This window comes from Chionomys nivalis, chromosome 8 (genome assembly GCF_950005125.1).
Source record: "Chionomys nivalis chromosome 8, mChiNiv1.1, whole genome shotgun sequence".
Taxonomy (NCBI): Eukaryota; Metazoa; Chordata; class Mammalia; order Rodentia; family Cricetidae; genus Chionomys; species Chionomys nivalis.
Genome location: NC_080093.1, coordinates 11749263 through 11764055, shown reverse-complemented (window position 1 = coordinate 11764055; position 14793 = coordinate 11749263). Strand labels below are relative to the sequence as shown.

General features: G+C 40.2%; 1 protein-coding gene across 1 annotated transcript in view; it reads left to right on the top strand.

Annotated features, from left to right (window-relative positions):
• Window positions 1-10098, top strand: part of Sorcs3 (sortilin related VPS10 domain containing receptor 3) — a 613376-nt gene extending 603278 nt beyond the window's left edge. Inside the window, exons 24-27 of the mRNA XM_057779107.1 lie at window positions 1038-1137; window positions 2015-2120; window positions 7581-7741; window positions 8227-10098. Of these exons, the coding sequence (XP_057635090.1) occupies window positions 1038-1137; window positions 2015-2120; window positions 7581-7741; window positions 8227-8291 (432 nt within the window). The 3' untranslated portion in view covers window positions 8292-10098. The remainder of the gene's footprint in view (window positions 1-1037; window positions 1138-2014; window positions 2121-7580; window positions 7742-8226) is intronic.
• The last annotated feature ends 4695 nt before the right edge of the window (window positions 10099-14793 follow it).

Here is a 14793-nt window from a genome sequence, read left to right as displayed (position 1 = left end):
GCTGTGCTGCCCTCTCCTATTTCCTCATGATGCTAAGTCAAGAGAAATGGAAATAAGAAGGAACAAAGCTACTAAAAGGCTGTGTGATTTAAACACATGTGCTCCTATGTGGAGTAACCATTGCTCGGCCTCCTGCATCCTTCCAGTTCTCACCTGGCTTGGGTGCTCATCCATAGTGCTCAGGCAGAAGAAGTGCTGGTACCCTTTTGTCTGGACCGAAGGAATTCTTCACATCACAGGGTGTATGTTAAAGTAACTCAAAAATAAATCCATCTTCTTGGTGTACATATCACTTTTCTAAGCCTTCATTATTCTGAAATAGCAAGTAGCAAGCATGAACTATATTTGGAAGCTCCACTATCCATCCATTTAGATAAACAGGTAATTACAGTGATGGATAGCAGCTGTGATATTAAGGTGTGTACAGGCAGATAAGATTTGGAGACAACAGGCTAAGTGAGCCTCAGCTTTCACGTGGGAATCAGAGAGTGATTAAATCAGTGTTGTGTGTTCTGAGACTTGCTGTGGAAAAAGGAAAAAGGAAAAATTATCTCTTAAAAGGAGGCAGCCTCTTCTTTGATGTTTGCCTCCCATTGTCTGTGGAATAAAATATGCAGAGGATTGGGATGGGGTTCTGCTTGGGCTTTAATCCTTGCGGGCGCCTCTGTACCCAGTGTGTTACCTGATCAGATTAAAGAACTAACGATGAGTTGACATTCTTCCATTGAACCCACAACAGGCCTCTGCTTATAAAGGCAGGGATGAAAGAAGTCTAAGCTAGAAGTTGAATGAAATACTATGTCTGTTGGAGCTTTCATTCATCGGGAGCTTTGGAAAGCTGCTCTTTCTTTTTTGACGTCCCTCTTTCTGCCTTTCCACTTCTCGGTCTCATGAAAGCTCTGTAGCTATGAGAACCAAGTTGATAAAGATGTCTTTATCCCATGAATGAACTTTTTTTTTTTTTTTTGCCAGTTGACTTATAAGGGAGTACTATCATTTGTCATGTCTGCCCATGAACCCTCTCTCTTGTTTTACAGATTGTAGAGACAGTATTTAATGCGCTAAACCAAAACCTGGTACAGTTTGAGCTGAAGCCAGGGGTCCAGGTCATTGTATATGTCACACAACTGACGTTAGGTGAGTGCTTGCTGGATTCAAGGAATGTGAAGAGTTATTATTTTGAGCAGAAAAAGGAAGGAATACTCAACCCTTTTCCATAGATGATGCAACACCTAAGCCTGTATGTGTGATAAGGGGTTGATGGTATCTTGGGAGCTACTGCAGGAAGACATTTTTACAAGTGGCTTTATTATTAAATTCCGAATACTATTTTAAGAAAATGTTCTATTTCTTTGACTTAATATTTGAGGTGGTTGGGTTATGTGGGCGGTACTTGGGTTCTTCAAAGGTCTTTGATTCTGAGTCTCTATAAGAGGTCAACTCAGGAAACTTTAATATCCCATTCCATTTACAGAATGTGAGTCATGTGGGAAGTCGGATCAGGTAGCTGTCACTGGGTGCCTTACAAAAAGAGTAGAATTGGCATGTCCTATTGGACATGGACATGTGGGTGCTGAAGAGTCTGCTTGTTGGGTGGGCAGAATTTTCTGGTAAAGAGTTTCTAAGGCTCACCATCTAGGGGATTTATACCCACTGAGTGTGGTAGAGGGAGAGAAAACAGTTTAAGATTTTATTTATGGTAAACCCAAAGTTATCAGTGTGCTACCACATTGTTGAGAAAACTAATGATACAAAGATTGCAAGACCTTTACTCCCTCAGTGAGTCACATGAACTCAGTATATACCCTAACCAGTAAGTGTTCCCAGACACAACAGAGGAGCTTAAGTTTCTGTGAAATTTAGAATAATTCTTCTCATCAGAGCATGTCCGATGCCCAAGTAGCATACAGGCCTTTGGAGACTGGAAGTCAGGGTGGGCAACCAGCCTCCATTCTCCAGTGTCTCCACCCTCACTCCAGCTTCATCCTGAGCACCTCTCTTCTTCCCGCCCCAGCTCCACTGGTGGACTCCAGCGCTGGGCACAGCAGCTCCGCCATGCTAATGCTATTGTCAGTGGTATTTGTCGGCCTGGCTGTGTTTTTGATCTACAAGTTTAAAAGGTAAGTGCTATTGTCTGTCCGATTGTAGCTCCAGGTGGGGTTCATTGCAGCCGACTCTTCTTATGACTGATGTTCCTCAACTCATATCTACAATGTGATCTTCATTTTTCTTGATGCTTTCCTTAGTGCTGGAGAAAAATCAGGAGTGACTTAGAATCAGGGGATGAATGTGTTTGAGAATCCGACCAATATTCGTTTTGTAGGGTTAATAAATTAAGAAAATAAGGATTAGTTTTGAAATCGATTTATTCTCCATAATAAATATGTGAGAGGATTTTCAAATCTCACCCATATTCTGAAGTAAGTTCTCAGATATTCCAGAAGTGTTTTCATACAGGCCAACAACCATGCAGAGTAGTTAAACAGAGAAAAACCTTCATTTTCAATGAATACAAACACATGCACTGTGTACACTGTATACCTATGTTTCCTTATCTCATATTGTCGCTATCCAATATCTCTGTTTCAGCCTGCAAGGTAGGTGATGGACATATAACTCAATGTGTAAACTCAATGTGCTCAAGGCCCTGGTATTGATCCCAACTGCCATATAAATCTGATATAATGGCACCTGATTGTAATCATAGCATTTGAAAGGTGGAGCCAGGAGGATCAGAAGTTCAAAGTCATCTTTAGCTACACAGTAATTTTGAGGTCATCCTGGGTTATATGAGACTATGATTCAAGTTTTCAAAAAAAAGAAAGAATAAAGTGTTGCATATTATAAATTGCTCCTGTTTCCTTCTTTTACTGTTTCTAAAAGAAACTCTTCAAGCATATATATATATATATATTTATATATATATATTCACAAATTATTTTTGAAAGTCCCAGGAAGGGTGACATAATAGTATAAATAGGATATTAGCAAAAAGAATGGAGTTAAAATGAACAATTATGCGCTAGTATTCAAATTATGTAGAGCTCCCAAGAGGCTTACTGATTTGGGATATAAACTCTGAAATCACATGGACTCAGTTTTCCTTCTGGTGTTTATACTCTTGGACAACTGCATTTACATCTCTAAGACTTCATTTCCTCACTTGTAAGATGTCGAAAACAATGATATCTTACGGTTTTGTTGTGTGAATTAAACATATTAATAGCTGTAACTTGTATATACTAAGTAGTCAAGAAAATTTGATAATAGTGAGTATTATTAATAACAGAACCAGAAACTGTGTGTTCCAATGATGTCAATGGGCCATAAACTAATATACACAATAACAGCCTCCCAAAAATTATGAGGAAGAGGCTTACTAATTGAGGAGCCTGGGTAAAATGAAGATAACATTATTAATTATGTGAATTTTTAAAACATGTCTTGGTCTGTGAGTGTTCCTGGACTGTGAAGATAATCTCTGCGGTTGTAGAGGAGGTGGACATGCTGGAGGGGCAGTTACTCTTCCCTCACCATTTTTCTCTTCTCCGGTGGATGTTTCTGGTGCTTAGGAATGTCTTTTCTACTCAATATAAAACTTGCTGTTGGCAACAAGGGCAAGACTCTCTCAACTCTTTCCCACGCTCACTGGAAAGACAGGCTGGCATTACTTCACTAGTGGACTTATGAATGTGAATGAGGAGTCATGTACTTTTGGGTCAAGGTGGCTGAGTGCATCTACTCCTGTTTGCTTTGAAGACAGGAAAAACCCTTTGGTGTAATTAAAGGGAAAATGTCTAATAAGACAAACTTTCTTTTTCTGGCAGTGGACTAGTGCCAGTCAAACTTGATAAACAGCAGTAAGCCAAAAGTTAACCTTTACTTTCCTAGTCCATGTTCCTGTTCTGTGTTTACCTCCCAATGCTCCAGGCCTTTGGTTGATACTCAGCTAAATTTTCTTTTATTTCTCTGGCCTTTTCTTTTCTTCCCATCTTGTAGAATCCCATTGGTGACTGTGCAGGGTATGCCAGCTAGCAAACAAAGAAAGGTCAGGCAGCCTCCTGGATCTCTCATTCTCCTCTGCCTTGTTCATTACCATCCAATAGCATTTCTGTAACAATGAACATGCATCAACATCTGAAGTGATATGGTAGCTCAGTTTTTCATGGTGACGTTTATCAAAACACATGTAGTTACACCTGGCTACCAAACACTGATGAACGGCTCAGCAAGGTAATGGAGACAGTTGCACTTTTATTTCTAGGTTATTGACTCTACTGTTTATACAAGCAAATTTTTCTCTTGATAGGACTACCAGTACAAACTAATTTAAACATCCATTCATCCAACAAATACATATTGAGTTTCTACTATGTTCTATGCACTTAGAATCACCCAATAAAGTTAGTTAAGAAAATGAGAGAGATCACCAAACATCCTTCAAGTAAATAGCACCCCACCCTTCACATTGCATCTGCTTCATAGATGGTGACTGTGGTTTCCAGAAGCCTTAGCAATATAATTAAAATTTCTTGCAATGTGATTTTACTATCTGAAAAATCCTCAACAAGAAAAACCTGCTTTCTATCATTATGTATGTTTTTCTGGTTATTCAAGAAAATTTTAGAGCCCTTATATTTCTTCTTACCTATTTTTCTTTCAATAGAGCTTTCATTATAGTTCAAATCTGCTTTCTTCATAGCTGGAGAAAATGAATATAAACTGAACCTGATTTGGTTTGATTGCCTGCTTTTTTTTTTAGGATACTTGCACTCCCCCAGCTTATTCCTTTTATTTAAACCTGTATGGATATGTGGCCCAAGACACATTCCTTCATCTCTTTATGGAAACACGGAGCTTAGACTTGACTGACATCTTCAAAAATTCTACAAGTGAATGTGTTAAGCAATGAAAAGCAACTTGACAGCTTCTTATAATGTTACAAATTGTGATGTCAAAGCCAGTCCCTTCTAGTCATCTATTGAAGACAAAAACATGTTTACTTTCAGGGATTGAAATAAAGTGAGCAGTCTTTGTAAGGCCTAATGAGTACAAACACTCCCAGGTGTCTTTAGCTAAGCAGGAAAGGTGGATAACAAATTGTATGATCAGGAATACACTACTTCTGCCCCCATACCTAGTAAATATTAAAATTACAGTTGAACTTCACATTTATAAGCAATTGTAGTTTTCTAGCTAGAAGCAATTTAATTCATATACTATATATGTATTTATTTAAAAATCAAAGTAAGAGCCAACTAAGTCTGTCTGTCTATCTATCTATCTATCTATCTATCTATCTATCTATCTATCTATCTATCTATCATCTATCTATCATCTATCTATCTATCATCTATCTATCTATCTAACTATATTTATCTGTCTAGTTATCTTTTTCTCTGTATCTTCTTTTTTCCCTTTATTTCAGGCTTGCCTCAAACACGTTATATAACTGATGATGACTTTGAACTGATCCTCATGCATGTACCTCCTAAGTACTCTAATTATAGGCATGCAGACCATGGCCAGTTTGTGGGATGCTAGGGATTGAACCTATAGCCCAATGGATGTTGTACAAGTCCTTATATCAATTGAGTTAATACTACAACCCCTGAATTTTTAGTTATGTACATTCATGGAGTGTGTCAGGTTTTGCCTCCAAGATCATGCACACTTAAAGTATCATAATTTGGGTCCCACAGGTGTAGACCAGTAGGAAATGTGAGGGTACAACCTTTCATGTATGGAAAGAAAACCAAGACATGAAAATTGAGCATAGAGGAAAAGTAGAGAAAAACATGTGATTAAAACCTATTTTTAGCCGGGCAGTGGTGGCGCACGCCTTTAATCCCAGCACTCGGGAGGCAGAGGCAGGCGGATGTCTGTGAGTTCGAGACCAGCCTGGTTTACAGAGCTAGTTCCAGGACAGGCTCCAAAGCCACAGAGAAACCCTGTCTCGAAAAAATAAATAAATAAATAAAATAAAAATAAAAAAAATAAAATAAAACCTATTTTCAGAGTTTCCTTTGAGAGTTATCCTGTAAAACTTCGTTACATATTTGGCCTCATTTGGGGTTGGAATAGAATGAAGAAGATACAAGCATGAAAACCCTACTAGAAGAGAGAGATGGATCTTTAGGAATACATTAGGTTGAAGTAGACATTAGAAGATATTTATTGGCTTTTTGTCATTTTATAATTTAGTTCAATATCCACACCAGTCAATGAGGTAAGAAAAATATCTTCTGGTTATACCATACCAGCATAAAAGTACAGCCTTTATTTTGAAAACTGGTCTAGCAAAATGCATAGAGCACAGGATTCAAATATTTTATTCATCCACTCAAAAAACATCTATTAAGTAAAACTGTGTGTTTTCTGTATAGCTGTGAACATAGTCCACTTAGACCTTGCCCATCGAATGAGAATGACAGAAAAACAAATGAATAAACATGAGCTACTATAACGAACTAAACTCATAGTTTAGTAAACTTTGTCTTGCAATTGCAGATTAAACCAGGAGAGATCAGGGATCAGAGGAGCCTTCAGGAGTGATACATGAGCCAAATTCTGAAGAACGGGGATGAAACATCACCATGAGAACTGTAGATATCTTCTAAAGATAGAGAGAGCAGTAGCTATTTTCTATAGACAGGGGGAACAGTAGGTTCAATGTCAAGTCCCTAGAGGGAAAATGTTTTGTGTAGATTCTTATAGCTCAGTGTTGAGAGTGATAGGCATCTAGAGGTACTGATATAAGCCACTCTTGAGCACTTGGCAGAATGAAGATCCCAGATCCATCCCATTTGAGTCTGAGTCACAAGTTGCATTATACTGAAGACTGTGGTTGAAAGCTGTTCGCATAAGGGTATGGGGAGCACTATGGGAAGGAGCCTGCTGAGAGTGGAAGAGAGTTAGGCAGGAGATCATGCCAGAAGGGTTGGGGAAAAAGTCAGTCTCAGTAAGATTTCGGTCTGAACTTTTTTTCTTCCAGTCCTAAATTGACTGTCTCATGTCTCAAAACCTACTCCTTTTATGTCTTTTTCTTACCTTTATTAATCTTTTCTTTAACATACTCTTAATGCTAAAAGTGAAGCTACTGTTATTCCCATTAAGGGAATCTATCAAAATATTTTATATATTTGACCCAGGTGTATGGCTGTAAAAATTATAACAATGGCTATGAGTCTATTATTTTGGGCTGTTCATAAAAGAAAGCAACAGAATCAATTATATATATATGCCAACTTAGTGAAAGATGCCATTTGAGTCTCATAAGACTCGAAGTCCAGCTCCTTTGCAAATGTAATAACAGGTGGATATTTTAAGACTTTTCTTAGTAACTCATCAACATCATTGCCCCCTTTAAAGGGAGTTCTGCAGGTTCAGTCTCACCTGGGCATCTTGATCTCTGGCTAGCCTTGCATCCTTGGCTTCAGGGTCTCTGTGTGGCCAGGCAATTCCCTGATGCTGGCTGTTCCTATAAATTCCATTTCCTCTACTAACCCTCTAGTACTTTCTGTTGCCAACAGCAGGCTTGCCCTTTTATCTCACTTTGATTTTGTTCCTACCTCATGTAGGAAAATCCCCTGGATAAACATCTATGCCCAAGTCCAACATGACAAGGAGCAGGAGATGATCGGATCAGTGAGCCAAAGTGAAAATGCCCCCAAAATCACACTCAGTGATTTCACTGAGCCCGAAGAACTGCTGGACAAAGAGCTGGATACACGGGTCATAGGTATGTGTGCCTGTGCCACCACACTCAAAGTCTTGTATCCTCCAAACATTCTGTCATTCTCTGGAATTGCATGCATGTGCCACCAGACAGTTGTGGATTGCAAGACTGGGGAAAGCACTGGTTACGGTGACAATCTTGTTTCAAACTTAATTTGCCCCCTCTAACCACATGAAATTGACAGACTATATATATGTATGTATGTATGTGTATATATGTTTACATATATATACACAGATATCTATTTCTGTAATGAGCAGTGCAAAGTAAGATAATGTAATATGGCTGTCAACATGTTGGTCCTACTTGTATTCTATGGAGGTGGATGAGAAGCTAGTGATCTGGCAGGAATATCCAGATGCTCTACTTAGTTAAAACCTACTACAACCTGTTCCAGGCAGTTTGTTATTTGGCAGTGAATAAAGGGAAGAGCCATCAACCCTGTGGAACTTACTCTGTCTCCTCTCTGTGTTTTTTCTCCCCTGCAGGAGGCATTGCCACCATAGCAAACAGCGAGAGCACAAAGGAGATCCCTAACTGTACTAGTGTTTAACCAAGAAGCCGCGTGGTCAACCACCTTCCTGACGTTTTATTTTTGATGACTATTATTACTGTTATTATGGAAAAATGAAAATGTCTTTTTTACCTTTTGTTTACCAAGGGTTCCTTCATAAATAACAGGCAGATGCTGAGCTATGGAAGGAAACAAAGGCATCCTTAGCTGATTGCAATGGATGAAGGAATACATGATTGTGTCTGTGTTAAGGATGTGTCTTCCCACAGGCTCCTTGCTTTACTCTGCTGGTGGTACAGCAAAGACATTCTTGTGTTCTTCTGCCTTTTTTTGAATTGGATTTTTGTTCATTTCTATTTCTCCTGCCCCTGCTGCCCTCCACACTGCATACACACACAACACATATCATGCCCCGATTCAATTGCAGGATGTAGGTTGAGGGGGGAGTGGACGTAGCTGCCAAAGGCACGCACACCTTTCTGAAAGAGGCCCTGCCTCGTGCATGTCAATTCTGAGGCTACAGATGGCATATTGTATATAACTACAATGTAAATAGCTTTTTATTTCCTAAGAAATAATTTAATGTTTAGTAAAAAAGAAAACAGAAAAAAAGAAAGATGTGTGTGTTGGCTTATGCACTCACCTTCAGTGCCGACCGTCCTCCAGCCTGCTTGATGTGTTGGATTCTGGATGCTCTCCAGATGTCTGTCACACTCAACTCTTGAGTCTCTGTCCACACCATAGCTGGTTTATGCTTATGTATATAAAGTGGGTGGGGAGGGCTTCTTTGGGGCAGTTAACAAAGGAAAGACTTTACTGGCATCTGAGAACATGGGGCCTATTTTCTTCATGAGATAACATGGAAGGTAACACAAGGCCTAGTAAAGACTTCAAATTGAAACCCAGTTGGGGAAATGAGACTTTTTCTCCAAAAAAAGCAAACAAAAAGAATGCTATTTATCAGCCCGAGAAAGCAGTACTCTCTAAAGAAGGAGCAATGGATCTAAGGATCCTGGCATTTCTGCTTTCTAATTGGATTCCAGGAATATGTGCATTGCTCATGGCGAGTTCCAAGCTACTCAGAGCTCAGAACAGTCCATGGGCACTTTGTTAGGCCCAGTGAGTATCTACTGGAATGAGAAGAGTCAGAGGCTAGACTGGAGGTGCCATTTCGTGGAATCCCGAGTCTGTGCAAACCCTGCGGGCCAAATAGAGGCCTAGCCCTTAATGATATTAGTCAGACATGATTTAGCAAAGCTGTGCTATTTTACTTGTCAGATGTACACAACTTCCTTAAAGTCAGACGTCTGCCTCCAGCTCCCTTAAGGTAGTCCTTGCGTCTGAGGTGAATGGCTTTCAAAGCCCTTCCTCACTTTCCTAGTACCTCAGCCCCTCCACACGTTTGACATGCCAGTTCTTTTCTGTAGGATCACTTTCCACCATGTTATAAGCGTTGTTTTCGTTTCCAGGCTCTGCCTGAGCACACCTGTTTTAAAGAATGATATACTGTATATATATATATATGGGAGGAGAGGCCACATTTTGTACCTAGTAACCCTCACAGGATGCTGTTCGTGTTCCTCCTTGTGAGACACGGGGAGAATGTAATAGAGAAATATAGCTGGCTACAGCATAGGTCAGTGTTAGAAATGTTTCTAAAGATCCTTTTCATTTCAAGGGTTAAATGGGGCATACAATTGCAATATGTGTACCAAACACTGGAATTCAGTGCATGAGTCATATCTATATATATATACAGTATATGTACATATACTGTTCTTGATTTTACTGTTCCATTTGAATATTTCTACTGTAAAAAGGACAGTGGTTTTGAAATTGTTGAAAATAAATGTATTTTTGTACATCAAAGCTACATACTTGGCTGAGGATTCTCTCTTTTAATGATTTCCTTTTTTACCTACCATATCCATCAGACATGGCTGCAGTACTGGTAGGCAGTCACCTCCCCAACAGACAAGGAAACGCTCATTGGAACATCTATACATCCTTTGTTTATTGACGTTTGGTGATCTCAACAGGGCCTACTGGCTCTGTTGGACTTCTCTGAATGTGAAGCACTTTGAGTCTGTTCTGCAAAAGAATTGCAAAATTCCACATGAGGCACACTGAAACATAGTGTACCTATTTACCCTTTCTGTCAACCTGTTTACCTTTGCCATGTCCAACATCAAGGACTAAGGGACACTTCCTCCTGTACTGGTCGTCACTACTGGATACATAGAGTGAGGGAAGAATAAATATTGCCAGTACAGGGAGGGAATGAACAACTTAGAACAACAGTGATTTGCTAGACAGATTTATTTTCTTTCATGCTAGCGGAACGTCTCTTAAATGGTCTATTTAAATCATATTGATGCTCATTATTCAAATGTGAATGGTCAGATCTTTGAGCACAGAACTCAGCAATTACAAAGACTTTGAATCTCACGGCAATTTCCAATGAGAGGTTGATCTGGAACTGACACTTAGGTCTTGAAGATGTTATTTAGTTATTTTTCTGTTGATGTGAAGAGACACCCTGACCAAAGCAACTTATAAAATAATAATTTAATTTGGAGGCTCCTAGGTTCCATGACCCTCAGGGAAAGGGAGCATGCAGCAGGTAGGCAGATGGGCAGGGGGGCAGGCAGGCAGGCAGACAATCAGGCATGGTACTGTAGCAGTAACTAAGAACTGACCTCTGATCTAAAACATGAAGCAGAAAGAGAGGGCTCACATTATTGTCCATAGACATCGGGGAGAGAGGTAACTGGGAATGGAGTTGGCTTATGAAAAGCCCACCCCAGTGACAGACCTTCTCTTTTATTTTTTTATTTTTATTTTTATTTTTTTTTATTGAAAAAAAATTTTCCGCCTCCTCCCCACCTCCCATTTCCCTCCCCCTCCCCCCACTTCTCTTCTCCTCCCTCTCCAGTCCCAGGAGCAGTCAGGGTTCCCTGCCCTGTGGAAAGTCCAAGGTCCTCCCCCCTCCATCCAGATGTAGGAAGGTGAACATCCAAACTGTCTAGGCTCCCACAAAGCCAGAACCTGAAGTAGGATCGAAACCCTGTGCCATTGTCCTTGGCCTCTCGTCAGCTCTCACTGTCCGCCATGTTTAGAGAGTCCGGTTTTATCCCATGCTTTTTCAGTCACAGTCTAGCTGGCCTTGGTGAGCTCCCAATAGATCGGCCCCACTGTCTCAGTGGGTGGGTGTACCCCTCGTGGTCCTGAGTGAGGTAACCCAGACCCAAAAAGAAGATCATGGGATGTACTCACTCATAATTGGTTTCTAGCCATGGATAGGGGGCCACTGAGTCTATAATTTGTGGTCCTAAAGAAGCTAAACAAGAGGGCAAACCCAAGGAAAAACATATAGTTATCCTCCTGGCTATGGGAAATAGACAAGATTGCCGGGCAAAAAATTGGAATCTTGGGGGTAGGGTGGGATGGGGGTAAGGGGAGATGGAGAGAGAAAAGTGTGAAGGAGAGGATGAGGGGAACTTGGGGAAACGGGATAATTGGGGATATAGGAAGGTTGGATAGGGGAGCAGGGAAACTCATATCTTAGTTAAGGGAGCCACCTAAGGGTTGGCAAGAGACTTGAACTTGGAGTGGCTACCAGATGCCCAGGGCAATGTCCCCAGTTAGTTCCTTGGGCACTTGAGGATAGGGAACCTGAAATGAACCTATTCTATAGCCATACTGATGAATATCTTGAATATCACCATAGAACCTTCATCTAGCGATGGATGGAGATAGATACAGAGACCCACACTGGAGCATTGGACTGAGCTCCCAAGGTCCTAATGAGGAGCAGAAGGAGGCAGACCTTCTCTTATTAGGCCCCAATTCCTTATCCTTCCCAATTAGTTCCACCAACTGCAGACAAAGCATTCAAATATATGAGCCCATAAAGTCAATTATCATTCAACCACACTAAAATCACAATTACGATGACAATTACAATTGGGGAGAAATAGGTCCTCCCTTCAATTTACTCCTTCCTCTTTGTTGACAGAAGTTTCTGTCCTGTCCTATCCTGCAGCTGTTCAGTCCCAAAGAAATACACAGAGGTCTACATTAATTATAAACTGGTTGGCAATTAGCTCAAGCTTTTCATTAACTAACTCTTACATCTTAAATTAACCCATAATTCTTGTCTGTGTTAGCCATGTGGCTTGGTACATTTTATTAGTGAGGCATTTTCACCTTGCTTCTTCTGGATCTGGGTAATAACTGTAGACTGAGCCTTTCCTTTTCCCACAATTCCCCTATTCTGGTTGCCCCACCTATACCTCCTGCCTGGATACTGGCCAATCAGTGTTTTATTAAGTCAATACAAGTGACAAGTCTTTACAGGGTCTAAGAACACTGTCCCACAGTACTTCCTGCTAGCAGTTTGGTATGTAACATCAATTTCACATATTCTTATTTGGTCCTTGGGTGAGTAGGTGACTCTCTTCTTCACACTGGGTTATTAAGGGAATGTGAACTATAGACTACAATTAAGGAGTGGGATGTTCATATCTCTTTATTGAGCAAATTATCTGATGTATTTAGGGGGGATCTCAGAAATCTAAGAAACCAGAAAGATTTAGCCAATAATTTGATTTGTGTTTTGAAAACTAACCAACTATTCTGGAATTGTTTTTGAAGATAAGGGATTAGGCAAATGTGATTTTCTTTTTATTTGAATTTATTTAGAAAGTATGTGTAATTCTTGATACCATTATTCTTGAGTCATACTCGTCTTTGTATTTCTTTTGTGCAGTCTGGGAACTGAACCTAAGAGCCTGATCCACCTAGACCTGTGTTATCTCCCCAAACTGCATGGACAGCCCCACAAATTGTGAATTTATATAGTTTCCTTCCTCAAATATGAAGAGTGTTCCTTAGGAATCACCACAAGAAGCAGTGGGCTTTTTAGTCTATCCATTTATAACTCAAAGTGGTTAGACTTCTTTAACTAATTTTGAATCTAGAACTTCTCCAATAATATAAAGTATCTAAAATCCCATCATTGAAAAAGTGTTGCTTCCCCCTGGACTAAATTCCCCTTTATTTTATGTCTGGATTGATGAAGCTGGTTCACCAGATTAACAGTGAACAAAAGTGAAATAAAAACAGTGTAACAGTTTGAGTCACTCCTGCCATTTGGTCCAATCCCTGGCTAAGAATAGACACTCTGTATCATTGCAAGCAGGAATCTACAGATTTCCTAGTAGTAGACTGAGGGAAAGGAAGAGGGCAGAGATTATGTTTGGCTTTATCTCTTTCTGTGCAGGGCTCTCAATGTATTAGAATGGCATTCCCTAAGGCTGCCCTAGACCTGGAAGCTAAGCCCACAAGCCCTGAGGGGCTGAAACCCAGCTGTCAACTCCCTCAGCAGACTCACTCAATATTCTTGTGTACATTGAAATTTATGAATCACGGCTTTGTCTGCCCCCGAAATAGCTCAGAGACAGGGATGAGTAGGAGTCATACCTCGTGGCTCCTTATACAAGCACTTTAATCTACAGATGTGAGAACAGCTTCCAGGTTTGCCCCCTTCCTCTTGAGCAAAAATGGAAATTTTGAGAGTCATCTAATTGTGTTACCTAAGGTAAGACCATTGCAAGTTAGTGTATCAGTGGATATTTCCTTACAAAGAACTTGAGCCACAGGTTAGGAGATTACAGACCCTCAGCAGCTTATTCTAATCTATAAATTACACACACACACACACACACACACCATTTCATGTCCTGATTATTGATGTGCTGATTCCCAGAAATGTTAAAAGCACATTCCCAAATTCCCAGAGTGTGGACATACTAGAAGAACTCCTAACACTCTAAGAACCAAAGAGGAGTCGAACTCTCCTATTATTACACATAAAATCATAGCAGACCTAAGGCCATGACTCTTATAATAATTCAAAGTTAGATCTACCCCATACCTCCTTGAAAATTCAAAACTGAATTTTCACTACAGCAGACTACTGGGTATCACCAGATAGCCTGGTTATATGCCAGTATGGCTTCCATATTTACAAATGTCCAGCAGGATTGGAACAAAACTACTTGTGTATGCTCATCATTTAATAGCTACTAGCACCCCTCATTCTGTTGCCTTGATAACCCAAATGTTTGGCAGCCTGTGGCCAGATGCCCTTGCCACCCCCTATCACTAAACTGAAATAAGGCTTCTCAACAGGCTGCTTGGGCCAAGTCTTATATGCTTGCTACATGCATTGCAGGAAGTTGACCCTTTTCATAGGGAAGAAGGTCAGAGATAACACATACAATAGGAGTGTCACATCCTGACACACACCGAATCCTGCCAAGTGCTCTTGTCTGCTTTCACAACACTGCCAAAGGGGACCAGAGGCAGCTCATTTTTGACTGCCGATGTATCTAATTTATCTTTATGTCCCTTAACTTACCTCACCTAATGTTATTCTTGGAGAAGCACATTATTCTTGAAGGCTCTCTGTGTTTTAAATTCATGTATTATGAGTAGATATACGTTCATTTTACAAGGGCAATGAGATATTGAATGC